The 25,417-nt window shown below is 41.8% G+C and overlaps 2 protein-coding genes and 1 long non-coding RNA gene across 4 annotated transcripts in view; 1 reads left to right on the top strand and 2 right to left on the bottom strand.

The window, feature by feature from the left end:
- Positions 1-885: 885 nt before the first annotated feature.
- On the bottom strand, positions 886-3,113 carry LOC110538148 (uncharacterized). The gene is made up of 2 exons (XR_005035121.2): positions 3,021-3,113; positions 886-1,184 (listed from the first exon to the last, which is right to left on the bottom strand). It is a non-coding gene; the product is annotated as an uncharacterized LOC110538148 (long non-coding RNA).
- Positions 3,114-9,578: 6,465 nt separating this feature from the next.
- On the bottom strand, positions 9,579-12,275 carry LOC110538147 (large ribosomal subunit protein eL19). The gene is made up of 6 exons (XM_021624778.3): positions 11,987-12,275; positions 11,054-11,160; positions 10,766-10,888; positions 10,505-10,625; positions 9,979-10,089; positions 9,579-9,783 (listed from the first exon to the last, which is right to left on the bottom strand). The coding sequence occupies exons 1-6, from the start codon at positions 11,989-11,991 to the stop codon at positions 9,657-9,659; spliced, it is 594 nt and encodes a 197-aa protein (XP_021480453.1). The 5' UTR covers positions 11,992-12,275; the 3' UTR covers positions 9,579-9,656.
- Positions 12,276-21,429: 9,154 nt separating this feature from the next.
- The window catches only part of LOC110538146 (voltage-dependent L-type calcium channel subunit beta-1), a 38,060-nt gene continuing 34,072 nt past the window's right edge, over positions 21,430-25,417 (top strand). For both annotated transcript variants that reach the window (XM_090193227.1, XM_036938211.2), the window contains exons 1-2: positions 21,430-21,759; positions 25,167-25,253. In XM_090193227.1, coding sequence (XP_090049353.1) covers positions 21,670-21,759; positions 25,167-25,253 — 177 coding nt within the window. In that variant the 5' untranslated portion in view covers positions 21,430-21,669. The remainder of the gene's footprint in view (positions 21,760-25,166; positions 25,254-25,417) is intronic.

Raw genomic sequence — 25,417 nt, 5'->3', positions numbered from 1 at the left:
GCTGTGATTTTCTAGTATCTTTCATGCAATTTTTAACCTTGTGACCCATTCCATACATCTGTTGTGTGTCATGGACTTTGCTATAAAATTATGTTGCTCAAACCAGCTCATTGAGTTCTCAATGGTCACCTCCAGGGGGTGATTACTGACCAGCTCCATTACTGCAGTAATTAAGTAATAAAGTTTGATTGTTTTGAAGAAATCTAAAAGTCTCTCCTTTTGATTACAATAATTCCACCACATTCACCTTCCAACCCTAAGCACACAGCCAAGACAAGGCAGGAGTGGCTCCGGGACAAGTCTCTGAATGTCCGAGAGTGCCCAGCCAGAGCCCGGACTTGAACCCAATCGGCAACATCTCTGGAGAGACCTGAAAATTGCTGTGCAGCAACTCTCCATCCAACCTAACAGAGCTTGAGAGGATCTGCAGAGAATAATGGGAGAAACACCCCAAATACAGGTGTGCCAAGTTTGTAACAAGAAGACTTGAGGCTGTAATCACTGCCAAAGGGGCTTCAATAAAGTACTGAGTAAAGGGTCTGAATATTTATGCAAATGTAATATTTCAGTTTTTTATTTTTAATACATTTGCAAATATTTCTACAAACCCTGTTTTTGCTTTATCATTGTGGGGTATTGTGTGTAAATTGATGAGGAAAAAAATATTTTATCAATTTTAGAATAAGGCTGTAACGTAACGAAATGTGGAAAAAGTAAAGTGGTCCGAATACTGTCCGAATGCCCTGTATATCCTCTAAATCCCCTGGTGGGCCATACATCACAACATGCGAAATGTTACGGAAATCCAAACCCATTCCCAGGGATGTTGTTGCCACAACAACTCTATAGTTCCCATCCCCATTAAGAGAAGACACCACTCTTGTCTTGTTCTTTGGTAGAGTTTTACTATGATACATCTCAATAAGTAGGTGTTCAGCTTCATGTTCAGGATCTTTGTCAACCCAAGGGATTTGCCCAAGCTCAGCTTTTAGATAAGCAAACACCTTTCCTAGTACCTCGAGTGAATGACAGTAAATAAATCAAGGCAGTTCAGGTCATTGGCAGGAACCTGCCGCAGTCCAAGCCTAATGTTTGGACTGACAGCTACTTGAGTTGCCCTCGCCATATTCAGGATCTTTGTTAACAGGCGTCTGGAGTCAAGATCACTACCAACACCGGTGTACCTGGAAAACACAGCAAAAGCAGGATTATTATATTTTTAGGGGAACATTGTGTACACATAATGGATCTCCCTAAAAGAACAGTAGTTTTATTTTATTGAGTATCAAAACAGAGTTGTATGGTTTCAGATAGTTTAGCAGGAAGCAGTCACAGCAAAGATATTTAGTAATAGTTCAATAGATATTAAGCTATTCAAATAAACTATAATGACCAACGAGGGAGAGGACAGGAAGTTAACAATAACTTTTTATGCAATTTGAGTAGTGACAAATTCACTCAACCTTCTTGGTTGAGACCGTAGCTCTCCAAGCCTTTTGAAGCTCTCTAAATGCTGGCTTTCCTTTTCAACCCTCTCCCCTGATTAGGCATAAAACAAACTAGATAAAGAATCTTGATGTCTAATGACTGACGTTAGTAATGCTAACTATTTTAGTTCCATAGCAAATGAGACGTGTATATGCAAGGTTTCTAACCCTATCTTCCTTGATATAACAATAGCCTAGACATTTCATTAGCCATCCTTCACAGCCATACTTATTAGAGGTCGACCGATTATGATTTTTCAACATCGATACCGATTATTGGAGGGCCAAAAAAGCCGATACTGATTAATCGGCAGATTTTTACTTTTTTTAAAAACATTTATTTATTTGTAATAATGACAATTACAACAATACTGAATGAACACAATGAATTTTAACTTAAAATAATACATAAAAAAATCAATTTAGCCTCAAATAAATAATGAAACATGTTCAATTTGGTTTAAATAATGAAAAAACGAAGTGTTGGAGAAGAAAGTAATATGTGCCAATATGCAATATTTGCCATGTAAAAATGTGTGCCATGTAAAATGTGTGCCATGTAAAATATGTGCCATGTAAAAAAGCTAACGTTTAAGTTCCTTGCTCAGAACATGAGAACATATGAAAGTTGGTGGTTCCTTTTAACATGAGACTTCAATATTCCAAGGTAAGAGACTTTAGGTTGTAGTTAATATAGTATTTATAGGAATATTTCTCTCTATACCATTTGTATTTCATATACCTTTGACTATTGGATGTTCTTATAGGCACTATAGTATTGCCAGTGTAACAGTATAGCTTCCGTCCCCCTCCTTGCCCCTACCTGGGCTTGAACCAGGAACACATCGACAACAGCCACACTCGAAGCAGCGTTACCCATCGCTCCACAAAAGCCGCGGCCCTTGCAGCGCAAGGGGAATAACTACTCCAAATCTAAAAGCAAGTGACATTTGAAACGGTATAAGCGCACAACCAGCTAACTAGCTAGCCATTTCACATTGGTTACACCAGCCATTAGGCTGATCGGCTTGAAGTCATAAACAGCGCTGTGCTTACGAAGAGCTGCTGGCAAAACGCACGAAAGTGCTGTTTGAATGAATGATTACGGGCCTGCTGCTGTTCAGTCAGACTGCTCTATCAAATCAGACTTAATTATAACAGAAATACGGGCCTTTGGTCATTAATATGGTCGAATCCGGAAACTATCATTTCGAAAACAAAACTTTTATTATTTCAGTGAAATATGGAACCGTTTCGGTATTTTATTTAACAGGTGGCATCCCTAAGTCTTAATATTCTTATTACATTGCACAACCTTCAATGTTATGTCATAATTACGCACAATTCTGGCAAATTAGTTCGCAATGGAGCCAGGCAGCCCAAACTGTTGCATATACCCTGGCAATGAACGCAAGAGAAATGACACAGTTTCACCTGGTTAATATTGCCTGCTAAACTGGATTAGTAGTTATAACTAGTGATTATGATTGATTGTTTTTTATAAGATAAGTTTAATGCTAGCTAGCAATTTACATTGGCTTCTACTACATTCACGTAACAGGCAGGCTCATCGTGGAGTGCAATGGTTAGAGCGTTGGACTAGTTAACTGTACGGTTGCAAGATTGGGACCCCTGAGCTGACAAGGTGAAAATCTGTCGTTCTGCCCCTGAACAAGGCAGTTAACCCACCTTTCCTAGGCCGTCATTGAAAATAAGAATGTGTTCTTAACTGACCTGCCTAGTTAAATAAAGGTATAAAAAAATGTACAAAAATGTACAAATAAATAAATAAATCGGCACCCAAAAATACCGATTTCCGATTGTTATGAAAACTTGAAATGGGCCCTAATTAATCGGCCAGTCCGATTAATCGGTCGACCTCTAATACTTATCATTTATTTATAGGCTACATGGACCTCATCCACTGCAATTACGAACAGTCTTTTCTTGTAGACTTCAGATGCCGGCATGTTCCTCCACTTGTCGTGGAGGATCCACGCTTTGGTCTGTCAAACAAACTGACAACGGCCGTCCAGTATGTCAGTGTTATTGTTCACCCCAAACTGCATCACCTACTTTACCTGGTCTTCCATCAGCACGATCAACGGAGATGATATGACAATGATAATAGGCCTTTCACGACCCCCAAAAATTTGTATCAGGGGGCATAGCCGTGGGAAGTAAGGGTGCTGACAAAAAAATAACATCTAAAATAGTAGCATTTGAGAAGTCGCTGGGTAGATAAGTGAGCCACAAAGTGGATGTGATGTTTGTGAATAGCTTAGCCAAGCAAATGCATTTGGACAGTTAACATTTTCCATTTGGCTCTATATACCAGCATTTTAGATGAAATGTTTCATATGAGGCGACAGTAGTCACCTTTTGAAGATATTTGCATTAATATCTGTTTTAAACACTATGCACCTAGTCCCCCATTTGAAGTCATTTGGACAAATTCACTTCTAGTGTATTAAAGTACTCAAAACTTTAGTATTTGGTCCCATATGCCTTGCACACAAATTACTACTTTGTGACTACGGGAGGAGAGTTTAGTAGGAAGGATAGAGCACCCTACTTCAGCTTCTGCGGTCTTTGTGCACAAATGTTGGAATAACACTTGCACTTTTTCTACTAGAACAGACTTTGCTGATAACTACTTTGAGAAAAATGTACTTACTATGATGTGGTTGTCTCGCCAAAGTAAGTCAAAAACCAAAGTTCTCTTAATCCCAATACCACACAGTGTTTACGGTTCTTTAGTACCATTCTAATTATTAAAAAAGGAGGTTAGATGATAAAAGTAAAACAAAACAGGACAGGACAGGCCGGGGCACACTCACACCACTAGAGTCCATAGTTGTTTGGCATTGGAGCGTTGGTCGTGTCAGCATCGTGGTGTTCTGATGCAGTAGTCGTTGCCTCAGCAGTCTTGTCATAGCAGGCCACTTCTGGAGAGGGTGAAGAAAGCTTCATCAGTAACATCATAGGGGCCAGCTTGAGCCTTTTGGGGGGCCTAAGAGAGTTTGGATTGCGGGGGCCCCTGCCCTCGCGGCAAACATTTGTGCTTCACAACATACTCTTTGGGCTTGGGCCTGGATTATATCTAGCTTTTTAAAAGATGTCTGAGCTGGTGATCCAGACGCTACACTTAACAGCACTATATACAGTTGAAGTCAGAAGTTACACCTTAGCCAAATACATTTAAACTCAGTTTTTCACAATTCCTGACATTTAATTCCCTGTCCTAGGTCAGCTATGATCACCACTTTATTTTAAGAATGTGAAATGTCAGAATAATAGCAGAGAGAATGATTTATTTAAGCTTTTATTTCTTTCATCACATTCCCAGTGGGTCAGAGGTACATTCAATTAGTAATTAGTATTTCTTTAATCCATCTGGAGGCATTTTGCCTCAATAAGTGAGCCTTCCTTCAAGTGGTCCTTTATTTCTTTCATGTTAACAATTTCTTAAACTTCTATAATAACTCCCTTCCAGTTTGATCCGGCATGCCACTATCAACCACACGTTTACATACCTGCTTGAGTTTGTGAGCCTTCTCATACGAAGAACTTTAGCAGAATCAACCTCTCCTACTTTTCTCTCCAAATCCCCTGGTCAACTTGATCAGACTCACCGCAGTGACCCCATCCTCGTCCTTAAATTTCACCAACACCATGAACTCCACTTATCTCAGTACAACACTGCGAACTGAAAATGCCTCATCGCAACTCTCCTCCGACAAGAACTCCAAAGACTCCTCATGCTTCCTCTTCTTAACCTTTACTCTCACTACTCTACCTCCAACGGTTCCCACTCTACTCCATCCTTACCCCCTACCTTTCCAGACATCTCTGTGCCAGTAACAGTCCAGTGTTGCTCAACCACCTCCACAGGATTTCTCTCTCCAAACCACTTTCATGTTCGTTAAAATTTTGGCAACTAGACATTACATTGAACAGATCTTTCACTGGTCTTCATTCAGCACATTCAGGTGTGAAACATGTATTTTGAGGGCTTCCTTTGTGCAGGGGCAGCTCATTAACCCCCCATACCCATTAGGTCCCTAATAAACACTCATTCACATGAAACAAATGTTCAAATGGGATTAAACAATTCAAAGGAAGTCACATAAGCAAACCAAAACCCAGCACACTAAATTAATAAATATTAAAGTGCCTAAGTAGGGAAAATGACTAAATATAATCATAGGTGACATATGCACTAACTGTAAGTCACTCTGCATGAGTCTGCTACAAGAATCAAATCTAAAATTGCGGCGTAAGGCTGACCTTTAAAATATAATTGTTCATCTAAATCAGCATACAGTGGGGCAAAAAAGTATTTAGTCAGCCACCAATTGTGCAAGTTCTCCCACTTAAGATGAGAGAGGCCTGTAATTTTCATCATAGGTAAACTTCAACTATGACAGACGAAATTAGGAAAAAAAATCCAGAAAACCACATTGTAGGTTTTTTATTAATTTATTTGCAAATTGAGAGATGTTGATTGATGTTGTCCAACATTTGTGATAAATTGGGGTTTGGTTTATCGAACTGTTCGATAAACCAAACCTCATTAATCTCGCTCTCTTCTATCAGAATTTAGGAATAGTTACTATTGTGACTCTTGATAAGTTATTAGGTCCCACACGTGAGAGAATTATCGTTCCTTATGACTCTTGACTTGTTAATGAACCTTTCCCTTGCTGATATTCTTACTATAATTTTGTCCTACGGTATATTCTCACAATCTACTTATATACCTCCTTTCCGTTAGTTTCCCTAGGTTCACAAATAGTTTCCATTCATTTATAATAGCCCCCTATATCTCGTCTCTTAATTGACCCACTAATATACTCTTGATCAGGTTTTAGATCTCAATATTAATTAGTTTAAATTGGTAGTGCAGATAACCTAAGTTGTTTCGGACCAAAGTCGCAGAGGACTTTTCCCTTCCTAGGTGGCTTCTAAATCCAATTCCTGTCTTCCAATTGCATAGGACACTACCTATATCAGGGTTCTCTACACAAAATTCTAAAAACAGGTCACCAGATCAGAATGACCATGGATTTTTAAAAATCAATGCCCAAACCACACAGGAGTCATTAACCATATTTCTCCAAATGTAGCCCGACCATCAATTCCCCAAATAAAGTTTTACTGACCTTGTTTGTAGGCTGGGAAAAGCAATGTTCGTGAGATTCCGTCACCGTCTCTGTCAACCTTAGATATATCGGCATGTTTTTTTAAACCCCAATTTTCAGGTGCCAGGTCTTTAAATAACTGGTCAAGGAGGCTGGCTTCCAATGTATTTGCGAGAGCTCTCAAGTTTTCACAAATACATTCCTTATACCATCCTAAACTACACACATACAGTGCCTTGCGAAAGTATTCGGCCCCCTTGAACTTTGCAACCTTTTGCCACATTTCAGGCTTCAAACATAAAGATATAAAACTGTATTTTTTTTGTGAAGAATCAACAACAAGTGGGACACAATCATGAAGTGGAACGACATTTATTGGATATTTCAAACTTTAACAAATCAAAAACTGAAAAATTGGGCGTGCAAAATTATTCAGCCCCCTTAAGTTAATACTTTGTAGCGCCACCTTTTGCTGCGATTACAGCTGTAAGTCGCTTGGGGTATGTCTCTATCAGTTTTGCACATCGAGAGACTGAAATTTTTTCCCATTCCTCCTTGCAAAACAGCTCGAGCTCAGTGAGGTTGGATGGAGAGCATTTGTGAACAGCAGTTTTCAGTTCTTTCCACAGATTCTCGATTGGATTCAGGTCTGGACTTTGACTTGGCCATTCTAACACCTGGATATGTTTATTTTTGAACCATTCCATTGTAGATTTTGCTTTATGTTTTGGATCATTGTCTTGTTGGAAGACAAATCTCCGTCCCAGTCTCAGGTCTTTTGCAGACTCCATCAGGTTTTCTTCCAGAATGGTCCTGTATTTGGCTACATCTATCTTCCCATCAATTTTAACCATCTTCCCTGTCCCTGCTGAAGAAAAGAAGGCCCAAACCATGATGCTGCCACCACCATGTTTGACAGTGGGTATGGTGTGTTCAGGGTGATGAGCTGTGTTGCTTTTACGCCAAACATAACGTTTTGCATTGTTGCCAAAAAGTTCAATTTTGGTTTCATCTGACCAGAGCACCTTCTTCCACATGTTTGGTGTGTCTCCCAGGTGGCTTGTGGCAAACTTTAAACGACACTTTTTATGGATATCTTTAAGAAATGGCTTTCTTGCCACTCTTCCATAAAGGCCAGATTTGTGCAATATACAACTGATTGTTGTCCTATGGACAGAGTCTCCCACCTCAGCTGTAGATCTCTGCAGTTCATCCAGAGTGATCATGGGCCTCTTGGCTGCATCTCTGATCAGTCTTCTCCTTGTATGAGCTGAAAGTTTAGAGGGATGGCCAGGTCTTGGTAGATTTGCAGTGGTCTGATACTCCTTCCATTTCAATATTATCACTTGCACAGTGCTCCTTGGGATGTTTAAAGCTTGGGAAATCTTTTTGTATCCAAATCCGGCTTTAAACTTCTTCACAACAGTATCTCGGACCTGCCTGGTGTGTTCCTTGTTCTTCATGATGCTCTCTGCGCTTTTAACGGACCTCTGAGACTATCACAGTGCAGGTGCATTTATACAGAGAATTGATTACACACAGGTGGATTGTATTTATCCTCATTAGTCATTTAGGTCAACATTGGATCATTCAGAGATCCTCACTGAACTTCTGGAGAAAGTTTGCTGCCCTGAAAGTAAAGGGGCTGAATAATTTTGCACGCCCAATTTTTCAGTTTTTGATTTGTTAAAAAAGTTTGAAATATCCAATAAATGTCATTCCACTTCATGATTGTGTCCCACTTGTTCACAAAAAAAATAGTTTTATATCTTTATGTTTGAAGCCTGAAATGTGGCAAAAGGTCGCAAAGTTCAAGGGGGCCGAATACTTTCGCAAGGCACTGTACATACACACCAACATGGATTTCCTCAGTATAACCACAGTTTATAACGCCTCAGCTGACAGTTCCAGGCTCCCCCAGACACCATAACCCCGGAGGAGCCCTCCCTGTCCCCTCATCTCCACATACATTCCTTTCTTCCTAGGTACATGCCATATAACCCCTTCCTAATGAACAAACATTAATACAACAGGGTAGAATTCTTGACAGTTATAGTGCAGTATACCTCATTTAGTCATTATAAAAATCCCATAACACAATGGGAGTCATATTACTGACTAGTGTTGCGAAGTAGGTGCCACAGTGACGAGATCATAGCAATGATTCTACAGGATCTGTTTTGTACAACAGGTAGTCCTACCAGGGTCGATGTAATGATAGCTTATTCCAGAGGAAACCCCACTAAAAGGATAGAAAGTGCACAAGTCATACAGGTTTTCATTTTGTACTTGCAAATGTTTGATAATTTCAAACAATTTCACCATTGGCTTTAGATGAGTCAGCTAATGTACAGCTGAAAAGTACATTCTTATTCCATTCCTTTACTTAGATGTTTGTATTAGGTAGTTGTGGAATTTTTAGATATTGCTGTACTGTTGAAACTAGACTCAAACATTGCCTTAGTCGCATTAACATCTGCTAACCACGTGTATGTGACTAATAAAATTTGATTTGAAAAGGGTAGGGATACTGTCAGTCAGACAATAAAGTGTACCACATACAACCACCCCGCAAATCCAAACCACTTGAATATCACCAACACTTATCACATTCTAACACCTTGTGACGAGACAGTTCTACCAACTGTCCTCATAGCTCAACAATGTGGACTCAAGTTAAAAATACCAAGATTCTTAGCTCGTCATACAGCAAATTTAAGGTCATGTAAGGCTTGTCCTGTCAATTTCCTACGCGCTTTTTGAAAAGTCTGGACTGAGGAAAAACAGTGAGATCAATCACACAATGTCATTGTGTAGAACAGGTTATATCCTTGTAACTAGAAGTAATCCAATGACAGTTCAGAACTGCCCACACAATTGATAAACCCATGAAACCATGTCAGGTAGTGTACATCACAGGTGTGATCAAGTAAGAGTGGACTCAGGGTTGTCTTTCATACACTTTTTATTGTCATCACTTGACAGAGGGAAGGGCAGGAGGTGCATGCCAGGGACAAGAAGCTGTTTACTTCTTGGTCGTCTCCTCCTCCTTTGACAGGGTCTTGATGATCTCCTCTTTCTTTGCTGCCAGGCGCTCCTCTCTGCGCTTACGGGCCTCCTTTGTCTTGGAACGACGGGCCTCAGCCTGGTCACTGCAGAGAGAAAAGTGGTCAAACTAACTTATCTTTTGGCTGAAAACAAATTTACATCTTACCATCTATAAACACTCCCATATAAAGATCTGCTTTCAAGTGCTCATCAGCTCAGTTCCTTCTCCACTAATACAAAACATTGCACATAGAAAAGTCTAAGGCAGATGGGAGTTGTAGTTTTGGTTTTAGACTTACCACAGAAGCTTCTTGCGGGCCTTGTCTGCCTTCAGCTTGTGGATGTGCTCCATGAGGATACGCTTGTTCTTGAACACATTACCCTTCACCTTAAGGTAGAGACTGTGGTACCTGCGGGGAATGGGCAAAACAAGATGAGCAAATTAATCTACAATACCAACAATATACGCTTTAAACAATTCAATAAATACAAAATGAATAATTTAGCAATTAATGAACTACATTTGAAATTACTTCCTAAATCAAATAGGAATTTGAACATGGGTTAATCAGATAGCCAAGAGAAACATGACATCAAATTTAAACAAAGTTTGCAAAACCATTCTCAGGAAACCATTATAACTTATTTACCATTATAACTCTGGGTTGATTGTTAGCCATTATCGCTAGCAAGTTCAGCCTAGGCTAGTAGAGTTAGCTAGTTCAACATAATCCATGTGCAAGAGACATCCTTGAAATGGACACAATAGGAGTTGCTATATGCCTTGTGAATCTGTATACTCGAGGGTGGATGTGGAGAACTTACATGTGCCTGTCAATCTTATGGGACTCCCTGTAGCGACGGAGAAGACGACGCAGGATTCTCATGCGACGCATCCAAGACAGCTTCTCTGGCATACGGGCGTTGGCTGTACCCTTTCTCTTACCTGGTAGGGTGAGCAGAGGAAAGGATGGTGTTAGGCCTGAGATTAATACACCCCATAATTCACAATCCTGTTTTCAGTACAAATCAGTTACGTAAATAAAAACATCACTAGTCGATATAGCTACCACAGCATTCACTCACCGATTCCTGTGTGCCTTCCCTTGCGACGCGCCAGCGTGTTCTTGCGGCAGCGGGCGCGAGAGTGCACCGTGACAGGCTTGCGGATGATAAGACCATCCTTTACCAGTTTACGGATCTGCTGGCCTGAGGGGGGACAGAAAATATGGGTTAGACAAAGCAGGTGAATTTACAGCAAAAAAATATATATCAATATTCAGTCAACTACTGGGTAGATTATGCACAGGCTACATTAACTTCATCACATAGTACCAGAATAATGTGCAAAACACAAATTGGCTGAATCCTTACGAGAGTTGGCGTTAGCAATCTCATTGGTCTCGTTGGGGTCCAGCCATACCTTCTTCTTGCCACAGCGCAGGACGCTGGAGGCAAGCCTCTTTTGAAGCCTGAGCATGCTGGGTTAGAAATTAAGAGTTAGCTAACGCATTACATTTTGTGTAACGCATAACTATGTTGCTAACAACATAACTTAAATGTTTGTAGTGTGAACAGGGGCTAATCACACATTTGAGCGTAGTTTGCGAAACCATTCTCAGAATCATCATATTATCCTTTATCCTATATAACTCCGGGTTCATTGTTAGCCATTGGAGCTAGTTAGATGACGTCGGGCTAGTAACGTTAACTACTATAGTCGTATAGCTAGCTATAGTATAGCTATGCCCCCCAAATATCATCCACACGGTTACGGTTCTTAGAAAGTGACATGGTTGACACTGAATCTTACAAGACACAAGTAACCAGTTCGCTAATACAAAGCACCGGGGAACATCAGTCAAAATCGGGAGACCAGTGTCCAAGTAGGTGTAGGTAATGTTAGCCGGCAAATGCTAACAAAATGTGGTAGACCAAATGTCAACACTCAGATTATATGGAACATGGATATCGTTGATACCAACAATATGGGAATCAGACGTGTTTTAAACGATCATAATCTAGTCAGCTATGATAGCAAAGGGGTTTAACTCGCATTTGTTTAACGTTAGGCCTGAATGCCTCGTCTCAGAAATATTGGTCGACAACATGGCCTCCCTGGCTCGGAACATCGTGCGGCACATTTAAATGAAATGTAGCTTTTCCAAGATGAAATTTGTTAAGGGACTTTGACGGTAGTGTAGCGTAAAAATGTTGGGACAACCTTGGTAAACGTTTAATGGGGAATTAATGTTTATTTTATAAAAAATATGCGAATTTGGACTCGCACAAAGTCGGTTGGCTTACCTCATGGCTGCTACTGCAATAGAAAAAGGAAGAGTCGAGGGACGGACAGGGCCGTACCATTAAAGCTACAGGAGAATCCAAAATGAGATACACAGCGATTCTTTTGTGAAATAAACGGAATATGACACACATATAATCTTTTTCATGTGAAGTGTTAGCCTTAAAGTACTAATTGGTAGAGAGAGCGAAAGTAAGAGAGAACAATATTGTCTGAAATCATAAGATAACGTAAATAGAAAATATGTTCTCCCCTTATCTGGGAATAATAGTATATTCCAAAGGTGGGAGTGATTTCGCACTGCATTGTGGGTGAAATCATACAAAATGCAGCTCACTACTCCTCACAGGAGAACAATGTCGAAGCCAAAGACTAAGACCGTTAACAGCTGACTGACACTGTCAGAGGAAACGTTTCTGTAAGACTACGTTTAGATAAGCAGCCCAATTGTGATCTTTTCCCCCCATTAATTGGTCTTTTGACCAATCAGATCACCTCTGAAAACATATGTGAAAATATTTGATATATAGCATTTACTTTTACTCAAGTATGACAATTTAGTAGTTTTCCCCATCCCTGTACTAAAGTACATTTAAAACAAGATACTTTTCGACTTTTCTCAAGTAGTATTTTACTGGCTGACTTTTACGTGAGTCATTTTCTATTAAGGTATCTTTACTTTTACACAAGTATGACAACTGAGTACTTTTCCCACCACCTTGAAGGAGACCCTAAAGTTGAAGCGAAGTTCGTGTGACATGAATGCATTGTGTGATTTCCTCTCTGAACTGAAAGAGATGGAGACCCGCACACTGTTGAGAAAAATAATAAATCCAGAACTGAGGCTTGAATGCAAAATAAAGATTTTTATTAGAACATCATGATGCCCCCCAAAAATAATAAATGGAATGTGAAAACAAAACAAACGTTTTGGTCTCAGGCCATCCTCAGTGTAAATCTTCAGCTTCACTCACTCACACCTGGCTTTCATTTCAAGGATAATTGCATATGCTCAAGCAAGACAGAAAATCAATAAATCTGTACCTAGTACAACATAATGCATGTTCTAGATTATATACAAAAGGTACAAATGCTTTGACATAAACCATGTGAACATTTCCTCTGAATAAATAACACAGGATTGTAATAAAGTATGAAGCTAAAGAGACCACTAGATGGGGCTATCGGTCACCAATAAGAGGCAATATACCAGCTACAGGAAACACTTCAATAACAATTCTTAATTAATAAAATAAAATAAAATGTTATTTGTCACATGTAGTGACGATTTTGGCATGTAAATCTTGGTAGGGCAAACAAAAAAAAGTGGATGCATGCCAACAAAGCCACTATAAAATACAACACTAAACAATACATGAATTGCACTATAACGGTGACAAACGGTGCCCACAAACTGTTAGGACCTACAGAAATCTGTCCCAACAGCAGTTCCAACATCTTACCACTGCTACACCTGGCTATCAGCGGAGCCTTGTCTGGCAGTGAAACAGTTCATGAAATGCTTTCTTACAGGCTCTAACCAATAGTGAAAAAAAGGTATTAGGTGAACAATAGGTAAGTAAACAAATGTGGTTTCTAATGACAATTGAGATGTACAAACTATTACATCAGGGGATGACAAGCGGATAAGAGGCAACCCCTAATTTCGATTAAGACATTAATGAGCAAGCTAGGACGGACGTAGTCAATGTAACTATTTGTTTAGCACTTTTGAAATGTACAGCAGCAGAATTCAGAACATGGGCCGTTCTTACAGTGTTCTCCCTGTACACCAAGTCAGAACCGTAGGATAAATAAAGGGGGCATATAAGCAGGCAATGAAAGCTCTTACAATATTCAGTGATTACATTTCTCAAAAACAGGTTATAGGCTACATGTGCACCACCAAGTCAGAACAGTAGGCGAAATTAAGAGGGGGTAAAAATACTAAATTATTAGGGTGAGGCACATGGGATACTAACATCTTACTACACAACATACACTTAGTATTACTTTCTTAGCTACAGTATTCATATCTCCCTGATTACATGATTACATCATTTATGCAGCATCCTACAATACATTTTTGGACTCACCTTGTTTTGCAGAGCTCACTTGAACAGGAAGGTGGCGCGGCGGTCCTTCGTGGGCAAATTTTGGCATCAAAGTCTGGTATTCTCTGGATTTATGGTGCTGGGAACTCTGAACAAAAACAAGGTTCAATCATGATGACATCATTGATCTTCAGGTCATAGCTCTAGAAAGAGGCCAGATTTACAATTTCGAGTTGGATGACCATTCAAATCGTATTTTCCCAATCGGAGCTCATTTATTCCCTACTTCTCAGTTGTCTTGAACTCACTGAAGTCAAGTTTTCGCAGTTCCAAGTTAACAGTTGTTTTGAGCACGGCACAAATCATGCTTCATTGACAGCATGGCCAATGTTAAATGTTTAATCCCAGATTTGGGACCACACATCCACTCCACTGAATAGCAGGCTAGGGATTGCTTTGCAATGCTTGCAGTTAGTCACTGATTCCTTCCAAACTACTCATTGTTGAATTTGCGATATCCAACTTGTTGTATAATGAATATGTCCAATGGCCGATGAGCACCAATACGTTTTATCTATATTTTCTCTTCATTATTTCTCTTCATATGACAAGGATTAAAAATGATTTTCCAGTAGATTGTCGACTTGATTCATGATGATGACTGCTAGATAAGATTTTGAAAGTATGATATTGACATGTCAGTCCAATCAAAGCTACTGTACATATAACGTGATATGACGTAATTTTATCTGTGGCCAAAGACCTTAAGCCTTCTTGGATGAGCAGTTCTAATGTAACTCTATGGAGGCACCTAAGGGAATAGAATTTTCTATCTCTACCCTTAGACTTGGCAGTGACGTAGTGTCCCCATGAGTGACAGAACACTGAGCCAATCATGGTGCAACGCTCCATATTTTCTGCTGGCTTGCCCCACCACCACAGAAAGCACGGAGCTAGGCTGAAACACCTGCATTTTGGAGCTGCCTTACTCAAGAAAACAAAAAAGAGACCATGTTTGTATGCTGATTAATTAACTCAATGATATATGTATTATTTTACATTCTTTGCAAACTGATGTGTGACACGTATTAATGCAAAAATAACATGCAAGACAGGCAAGCTCCCCCCACAAAAAATTATATATCATGAATGACAGGTCGCCACTGGTCACGAGCCAAATACAACAGGTGTATTCAAGTGAAATGCTTACTTACTAGCACTTAATTAACCAACAATGCAGTTTTAAGAAAATAGAGTTAAGAAAATATTGACTAAATAAACTAAAGCAAAAAAGAAAAAAGTAACACAATAAAATAACAATAACGAGGCTATATACAGGGGATACCAGTACCGAGTCAATGTGCAGGGGTACAGGTTAGTCGAGGTAATTTGTACAGGTAGGGGTAAAGTGAATATGCATAGATAATAAACAGTGAGTAGCAGCAGTGTAAAAACAAAGGGGGTCAATGCAAATAGTCCCGGTGGCATATTTGATTAAATGTTCAATTGTTCAGCAGTCTTATGGATCGGGATAAAAGCTGTTAAGGAGCTTTTTAGGACCTAGACTTGGCGCTCTGGTACCGCTTGCCGTGCGGTAGCAGCGAGAACAGTCTATGACTTGGGTGGCTGGAGTCCTTGACCATTTTTTAAGCCTTCCTCTGACACCGCCTAGTATATAGGTCCTGGATGGCAGGAAGCTTGGCCCCAGTGATGTACTGGGCTGTACGCACTACCCTCATTAGCGCCTTACGGTCGGATGCCGAGCAGTTGCCATACCAGGCGGTGATGCAGCCGGTCAGGATACTCTCAATGGTGCAACTGTAGAATTTTTTGAGGATCTGGGGACCCATGCCAAATCTTTTCAGTCTCCTGTGGCAGAAAAGGCATTGTCATGCCCACAACGTTTTTGGTGTGTTTGGACCATGATAGTTTGTTGGTGATGTGGACACCAAGGAACTTGAAATTTTCGACCCCCTCCACTACAGCCCCGTCGATGCGAATGGGAGTGTGTTCGGCCCTCCTTTTCCTGTAGTCCACAATCATCTCCTTTGTCTGGCTCACGTTGCAGGAGAGGTTGTTGTCCTGCCACCACACTGCCAGGTCTCTGACCTCCTCCCTATAGACTGTCTCATCGTTGTCGGTGATCAGGCCTGCCACCGTTGTGCCAACAGCAAACTTAATGATGGTGTTTTAGTCGTGCTTGGCAATGCAGTCCTGGGTGAACAGAGAGTATAGAAGGGGACTAGGCACGCACCCTTGAGGGGCCCTCGTGTTGAGGATCAGCGTGGCAGATGTGTTGTTGCCTATCATTACTACCTGGGGGTGGCTAGTCCAGGATCCAGTTGCAGAGGGAGGTGTTTAGTCCCAAAGTGATTAGCTTAGTGATGAGCTTCAATTGGAGAATGGTGTTGAATGCTGAGCTGTAGTCAGCATTCTCACATATGTGTTCCTTTTGTCCAGGTGGGAAAGGGCAGTGTGGAGTGCAATTGAGATTGCATCATCTGTGGATCTGTTGGGGTGGTATGCGATTTGGAGTAGGTCTAAGGTTTCCGGGATGATGGTGTTGATGTGAGCCATGACTAGTCTTTCAAAGCACATCAATGCCTGATGGGTGGAGAGTTATGAAGTATAACATCCACCTGCATTCTGTCTGGAGAAGACTAAGTTCAAGATTACTACACCACGTGAATGTTTTATCTGCTGTGTAGAACAGGAGGACATGGAGGAGACGGGGTGACCAGACTGAAGCCATTTTCCCATAAAACTTCTACCTGCAACTAGCCTCTGCCACAAGCTTTCACCTTCAGGAGCGAAGCCGGGGAGCTAACCTGCTTGCTTTGTTCATGTTCAATTTGATTTGATTTGACTTTGGACTTAAACGCCCTCGAAGCCATTCAGGCTACCCTGCAGCATAGAATGCAACTGACATCTCTCTTCTTGATAAGAAGGCCTGCCAAATGGGTTACTGTAGTAATTTTCTTGACCAAAAACTAACTGTATGACATTGCCATCTGAATCAGGAATTGAATGGACATCAGTAGGCAAACAGCTGGAGAGAAGGATCTCACCTGAATGCAAAGCCCTTCTGCAGCCCAAATGAATGAGTCAATTAAGCAATTAGGCATGAGGGGATGTGGTATATGGGCAATACACCATGGTTAAGGACTGCTCTTAAGCACGATGCAACGCGGAGTGCCTCGATTACAGCCCATAGCCATGGTATATTGTCCATATTACATGAACCCCCGAGTTGCCTTATTGTTATAATATACTGGTTACAAATGTAATTACAACAGTAAAAATAAATGTTCTGCTATACCGGTGCTATACGGTCTCATATACCACTGCTTTAAGCCAATCAGCATTCAGGGCTCAAACCACCCAGTTAATAAAGGCACATAACCTACACACACACACACACACACTGCCACTCAGGACACACACACCACAGAACTGCACTGATAAAGGGACATTCCTTGCATGAGGACCTCACATAAATACTTTACACTGGACAGAAGAAGGGGACGAAAACCAATCTACACTCTGTCACACCCTGATCTGTTTCACCTGTCTTTGTGATTGTCTCCACCCACCCCCCTCCAGGTGTCATTCATCTTCCCCACTTATACCCTGAGTATTTATACCTGTGGTTTCTGTCTGTTTGTGCCAGTTTGTCTTGTTTGTCAAGCAAACCAGCGGTTTTGTGTCAGCGCCTGCTTTTCCACAGTCTCTTTTCTCGTCCTCCTGGTTTTTGACCCTTGCCTGACCACTCTGCCTGAGCCTGCCTTCCGTCCTGTACCTTTGCCCCACCTCTGAATTACCTGACCCTGCCTGCCTGCCGTCCTATACCTTTGCTCCTGTTGCTGTAATAAACATTTTCACTTCGACACGGTCTGCATCTGGGTCTTACCTTGATACCTGATACACTCAATACATACCTGTGTGATTTACATTCATGCACCTCCCCCAATGAAGAACACTACTTATTCAGACAGGATTTCCTCTCTATTTTATTTGTGTACTCGTTATTGCTACTACTATTTTTATACAAAAAATGGACATTTTCATTAAGTCTTTAAAAACATATTAATGGGGAAAATGTATTTGTGAAAACTGAATAAATACTGAAGTGTAGTTGATAAATACACAAAGGATGGCGGTCAGATTCAGTAAGAACATAGTAAAAAGTTCTAGATGAACCTAGCTGGCCACATCTGTACTGCTAAGATTCAATATTATTTGTCTATATTATTCCCCTGAGTTCAGCCATGTCAGATCCTTTACTGTGCATCAGACTGTAAGGAGGAATGGACTACAGTATGCCTGTGCATCGCAGTATGGACATGAATGGACATCTATGTACAGTACCAGTCAAAGGTTTGGACACCTACTCATCCAATTCATTCTTTATATTTACTATTTTCTACATTGTAGAATAATCGTTAAGACAGAACTATGAAATAACACATATGGAATCATGTATTAACCAAAGAAGTGTTAAACAAATCAAAATATTTGAAATTCTTCAAAGTAGCCACCCTTTGCCTTGATGACAGCTTTGCACACTCTTGGCATTCTCTCAACCAGCTTCACCTGGAATGCTTTTCCAACAGTCTTGAAGGAGTTATCACATATGTTGAGCACTTGGCTGCTTTTCCTTCACTCTGCGGTCCAACTCATCCCAAACCATCTCAATTGGGTTGAGGTTGGATGATTGTGGAGGCCAGGTCATCTGATGCAGCACTCCATCACTCTCCTTCTTGGTCAAATAGCCCTTACACAGCCTGGAGGTGTGTTGGGTCATTGTCCTGTTGAAAACAAATGATAGTCCCATTAACCGCAAATCAGATGGGATGGCGTATCGCTGCAGAATGCTGTGGTAGCCATGCTGGTTAAGTGTGCCTTGACTTCTAAATAAATCACAGACAGTGTCACCAGCAAAGTGATCACACCACCTCCATCCTTCACGGTGGGAACCACACATGCGGAGATCATCCGTTCACCTACTCTGCATCTCACAAAGACATAGCGGTTGGAAGCAAACGTCTCAAATTTGGACTCATCAGACCATAGGACAGATTTCCACCGGTCTAATGTCCATTGCTCGTGTTTCTTGGCACAAACACGTCTCTTCTTATTATTGGTGTCCTTTAGTAGTGCTTTCTTGCAGCAATTTGACCATGAAGGCCTGATTCACACAGTCTCCTCTGAACAGTTGATGTTGACATGTGTCTGTTAATTGAACACTGTGAATAATTTATTTGGGCTGTAATTTCTGAGGCTGGTAACTCTAATGAACTTATCCTCTGCAGCAGAGGTAACTCTGGGTCTTCCTTTCCTGTGGCGGTCCTCATGAGAGCCAGTTTCATCATAGCGCTTGATGGTTTTTGCAACTGCACTTGAAGAAACTTTAAAAGTTCTTGACATTTGAAGTAATGATGGACTGTCATTTCTCTTTGCTTATTTAAGTTGTGCTTGCCATAATATGGACTTGGTATTTTACCAAATAGGGCTATCTTCTGTATATCACCCCTACCTTGTCACAACACAACTGATTGGTACAAATTCATTAAGAAAGAAAGAAATTCCACAAATTAACTTTTAAAAAGGCACACTTATTAATTGAAATACATTCCAGCTGGTTGAGAGAATGCCAAGAGTGTGCAAAGCTGTCATCAAGGCAAAGGGTGGCTACTTTGAAGAATATCAAATATCAAATATATTTTGATTTGTTTAACACTTTTTTTGGTTAGTAAACACAGAAAAAAGAAGAAACGTCCTCTCACTGTCAACTGCGTTTATTTTCAGCAAACTTAACATGTGTAAATATTTGTATAAACATAAGATTCAACAACAGACATAAACTGAACAAGTTCCACAGACATGTGACTAATTGAAATGGAATAATGTGTCCCTGAACAAAGGGGGGGTCGAAATCAAAGTAACAGTCAGTATCTGGTGTGGCCACCAGCATTAAGTACTGCAGTGCATCTCCTCCTCATGGACTGCGCCAGATTTGCCTGTTCTTGCTGTTAGATGTTACCCCACTCTTCAACCAAGGCACCTGCAAGTTCCCGGACATTTCTGGGGGAATGGACCTAGCCCTCACCCTCTGATACAACAGGCCCCAGACGTGCTCAATGTGATTGAGATCCGGGCTCTTTGCTGGCCATGAAGGAACACTGAAATTCCTGTCTTGCAGGGAATCACGCACAGAACGAGCAATATGGCTGGTGGCATTGTCATGCTGGAGGGTCATGTCAGGATGAGCCTGCAAGAAGGGTACCACATGAGGGAGGAGGATGTCTTCCCTGTAACGCACAGCGTTGAGATTGCCTGCAATGACAACAAGCTCAGTCCAATGATGCTGTGACACACCGCCCCAGACCATGACGGACCCTCTGCCTCCAAATCGATCCCGCTCCAGAGTACAGGCTTCTGTGTAACGCTCATTCCATCGACGATGAACACGAATCCGACCATCACCCCTGATGAGACAAAACCGTGATTCGTCAGTGAAGAGCACTTTTTGCCAGTCCTGTCTGTCTGTCCAGCGACGGTGGGTATGTGCCCATTGACAATGTTGTTGCCGGTGATGTCTGGTGAGGACCTGCCGTACAACAGGCCTACAAGCCCTCAGTCCAACCTCTCTCAGCCTATTGCGGACAGTCTGAGCACTTATGGAAAGATTGTGCATTCCTGGTGTAACTCGGGCAGTTGTTGTTGCCATCCTGTACCTGTCCCGCAGGTGTGATGTTCGGATGTACCGATCCTGTGCAGGTGTTGATACATGTGGTCTGCCATTGCGAGGACGATCAGCTGTCCGTCCTGTCTCCCTGTAGTTTTGATGTCTTCACTACTTTTCTACAATGTGGAAAAAAGTAAAAATGAAGAAAAACCCTGGAATGAGTAGGTGTGTCCAAAGTTTGACTGGTACTGTATTTATGACCATTATAACAATGTAGTGCTCATATGGGGGAAATAAAATGCAATGTACCTTTGTTTTTCGTGTCTCATGATTTTAATGTAATGAATATTGACTTATCTGTATAACATTGGAATCAATGTACCGTATAATTATCATCTTCAGGACTATATTGATGCTTTTCATGTTTCTCTGATCGCATTGAGATGAAGTGAGCGATGTGATAGATGTATATAAGAAAAAACAGTAAGCCAACAGGCTACATATCCTCACTGATGTACCACTGCTGACAAGTGCCTACAGTGCTACTTGAAAAGAGGTGAGCATCTAAAAATGTGGATATAATCTGTGGTTAGACCAGGTTGCAACCTAGTCTAATTGCCTTACCCATTTCCCAATCACAAGACATCCCTTCCGTGTTGGTCTCTCGTTGATTAATCAGTGATGAGGGTGGGGCCTGGTCAATGGGGCGTGGACCTATTCGGTTCGCAGCTGGAATCTCGAGTGGAGCGCCCCGTCCGTATTGTCTGAGTGAAGAAACAGAGGGTGGTGGGCTAGGATAGACTGTAGACGACGCCGCTATTGCTATTGTACTTCGCTTGGGAAGCACCCTCGGGGAAACAACGGCAAGTAATTCGTTGACAATGACAATAGCGATATCATCATAAATATAGGAATTAGAAAATAGGATTGAAAAAGTAAATCAATGGTACAGAAAAGTAGTATGTCCAGGACGCCTTCGACCTCAACCCAGGAGATCCAAATGGACATGTTTGATCAACATCCACACGCACAGGTAAGCAGTATAGGCTACCCGGGTAATCCCACCGTAGGTTTGATGGAGCCAGTCCGCCTGTTGCTGAAGCTTTTTGTTTAGACATTTTGACAGTCCACAGTTTGACTTGTCATAACAGGGACTATACAAGCAAGGAAGCAGGTGAACGAACCAGCTGCGAATAAGATTTAATGGAGTAGGTTATAATTCCCTGACACGTTTTTGTTGCTATGTGAACTTATCAGTAGGCCTAATAACCAGGGTAATAACAAAGTAATGCATGTATTCTTCATCTATAGTAAAAGCATTGGTTTGGTCACAGTGGGCCATTAATATGGTAACTGTGGCTGCTGTGTGTCTCTTCTTCCGTTTCTCATTACCATCTGCAGCTGTTCCACTTTCAAATAGAACCACAGGAATTATAGACTATGACATTTTTAATTTTTTTATATATATTTTTTTACAATTTACGTGTTGTAAAAGTGTGTGTTATTTATGACATGACAATTACTATTTTTGGTTTGACCATTTGATGGTCAATAATTACACAAAGCATCCTATTATTGTAGGCTAATGCTCAATGATGATTGAACTAACTCTGTTAGCGCTTTTATAGCGCTAGATGGATGAAGTCCACAAGTGATGCAAGCCACGCCCACGTATTAATGGACTGTGTGGAGAGTGGACACGATTTTCTCGCTCATCCGTTTTGCCTTCATGCAGGAGTAAGGACACCAAACTCTGTTTAATGGCTTTATAGCCTACTCATAGCTATTGCATTGTTATTTCTTTGCTGCCAGGAACTGTCATGGACTCAAGGTGTTGCTGATTAATGATGAGGATCACGAACATCCTTTTTCCAGAAATGAGAGGGGATGAATGCCATACACACTGGCAGACACATTTAATGGAATAAGATCACACATAATTATCATATCATGTGTTATAATGCTCTCCCTTAGAGCCATGCCTTTTCTGCCCTCCAAAAAAAAACAGCATATTGGCTTTGATAATTGCTATATCTGTGCTCATGCAATGTTTTCTTACACAACACTTGTTATTTTAGAACTCTAAATGTTCAGAATGTAACTTTTTCTGTAGCTATAAATGGCATTTGGGAAGATACAGTATATGTTAAAACTGGCTACGTGGGCATGATTGGTCATAAAATGGGGGGGGGGGGGGGGGGGGGTGAGAATGACCAGAACAAACCCGCCCACGCTAAGCTCCATCGTTGTCTCTCCACGGAAACCGCGACATCACAGAAAAACAACACGTGCTGTATACAACCCAACACCTCAAGCCATGCCAAGTATGCTTCCTGCACGCCTCACTCTCCCACTCTTTCTCTCTCCATCTCTCTCTCCCTTCCCCATCATTATTTCTCTCTCTCTCTCGCTCTCTCTCGCTCTCTCTCTCTGTGACTGTTTTTAGATGTCAGATTTCTATCCCTTGCGTGTTAGTGCTGTGCTGAGAGACAGATGGACCCCCTTCTTGTGTAATGTGGTGGGGAAGGGTTTGTGTGTGGCACTCGGATCAATTAGATATAAAGTTCACACAGACCTGCGGCGGGTCACGCTGGCATATTTATAACTCAGCTGTGGAGAGACGACCGGGGGACCACACTTGTAGACTACGTCCCAAATGGCACCACATTCCCTACATAGCGTACTTATTTTTGACTGAAGCCCTGTGGGTCCTGGTCAAAAGCAGTGCACTATATAGAAAAAATGGTTCCATTTGTGACCGTACTAGTAATATCCTGGAGGAAAGGCCCCCCAGCAACACTGAATGGCAACAACCAACCCCAACAGAGATGGAAATATATGAGCAGGCGCCGGAGAATGCTGAACTGATCTAAATCAAGCCTGGATACAATAGCTCAGATTATAGATTGTGTTTGTTCTTCTGCATGCAGCACCAGCGGAGGAGTGCTGTTGCTGTATGTTTGCCTAGAGAATGTTTGACTGTGCTCGGTTAATGCTGGAAGATGGAGACACACCACGGGCTTGTCCTCCCATCCCTCCCCAGTTTACAGTTCCTGTCTAACAGAGCAGCGCTCGCGTCGCACCCCCCTCTAATTAGTCACTTAGCCCTGGAGGTTGGTTACCGACAGGAAACCTCCCCTCCCTACTTCCCCTCTATGGCATTTCCCTGCCCTTTACTGTAGCCAGCCTCTCCCCATGGCCAGCTCAATACACCCCCCCCCCCCCCCTCATTTCCTACAACTCACCTGTCAAGGATGCAGAGATCGTGTTGCGCTTTCTCTTTTCTTCATCCTCTGAATATGATCTATAGTGTGTAGACCACAGAGGATGCTGCCCATGTCCGGGCCAGCATTGTTGCGGCTGTTGAGGGCACATTTGTTTAAAAGTTGTCAGCACAGACAGAGACATACCTCAGGGCACTATGGTGCCCCGGCTCAGTGATGATGAGAGATGGGAGGGGAGCTGGACTACAGCTGGACCTACAGCTTGACTCAAACTCTCTGACAGCTGGTCCACACTGAGGAGTATTCTGATTAGACCTGTTGTAAAGTGTACTGCTCTGATAAATTTGGTCATAGCTGTGGGTGCAGGTGTGTGCGTGCGTGTATGAAGGTGGCGTTGGTTGGGTTGCTGGGAGCAGGTGTGTGGCGGCAAACTGTACAGTTTGTGAGCATGATTTTGTGAAAGAGAACATGGCTCTGAGAGGTTATTGATTGTAGGAATATGTCCCATGTGGGTGTCTACCTTTTGAACACTGCACGTATTCATGCATACAGTACATGTGTGAGTGTATTGTATGTTCCTATGTACTATTCTTGTGGCCTCCGCTCAGGCAGCGGTCCCTGTCCATCTGTGCACACAGGAGCGGCACAACCCACTAGTCTGATCCATCAGGCTTCCTGATTGCCAACAAATGCAATTATCCGGCACTGCGTATCCATGGTGACGTGGCCAGGGTGGGCTCTAATGCAGTGGAGGGCCCTGCACATGCCAGATAGGCCATTTGCCAGGGATCAGCCAATCACATTACAGGGTCCCAACCTACATGAATAATGACAAGTAATGGAGGTAGAACATGAAGCTGAGCTAAGATGGTGGAGTACACTGGTGCTGGGAGAGGATCAGGACACATTGTCTCCTTTTAACTCCCATCTCTGGCAGCGCTCCATCTGTTCTGGTCATTGTCTTCTACGTTCCTGAAGCTCTCCTGATCATAGAGTTCCAGTATCATAAACAATTGAATTTTGTGGACTTAAAAGTCTTGAGATGAATTTACCGCTAGAACAAAGCTGGGAGGTTTCGTAATGTTTCCTCAACAGAAAATATGTTTGTGAACAAAACTTTGTTCAAGTGTACTTTTTTATTAAGACTTGCTTTGTGAAGCTTCTTCTAATGTCTCTTTTTTTTGGTTTCTTGTCTCCTTGTCTCCCTTCCTTCTAGGGAAAGTATTCCAAACGGAAGAGCCGCTTCAAGCGCTCCGATGGAAGCACTTCCTCTGACACCACCTCCAACAGCTTTGTCCGGCAGGTAAGACCCCCTATTCGCCTTATGCTGTACCTACACTGTACCGTATACTAGACTGCCTGATTCCTCTGGTGATTAGTTCAAGAGATTCATAGGTGAGAATAGCCCGATTGGATCAGTATGGATGTTGCTGCAGCGCTGTTAGCGCCTTCTCATATAAGTAACCC

Source organism: Oncorhynchus mykiss, chromosome 12 (genome assembly GCF_057628025.1).
Source record: "Oncorhynchus mykiss isolate SJ-2025 chromosome 12, ASM5762802v1, whole genome shotgun sequence".
Taxonomy (NCBI): Eukaryota; Metazoa; Chordata; class Actinopteri; order Salmoniformes; family Salmonidae; genus Oncorhynchus; species Oncorhynchus mykiss.
The sequence above is the reverse complement of the archived record's forward strand: the minus strand, read 5'-3'. Positions and strand labels throughout refer to the sequence as shown.

Coding starts and splice junctions, on each gene's coding strand:
- LOC110538147 (XM_021624778.3), bottom strand. Junction 10,626..10,765: donor GGGAAGGCACACAGGAATCG/GTGAGTGAATGC, acceptor TCACCCTACCAG/GTAAGAGAAAGGGTACAGCC. Junction 9,784..9,978: donor GCCCGCAAGAAGCTTCTGTG/GTAAGTCTAAAA, acceptor TTCTCTCTGCAG/TGACCAGGCTGAGGCCCGTC.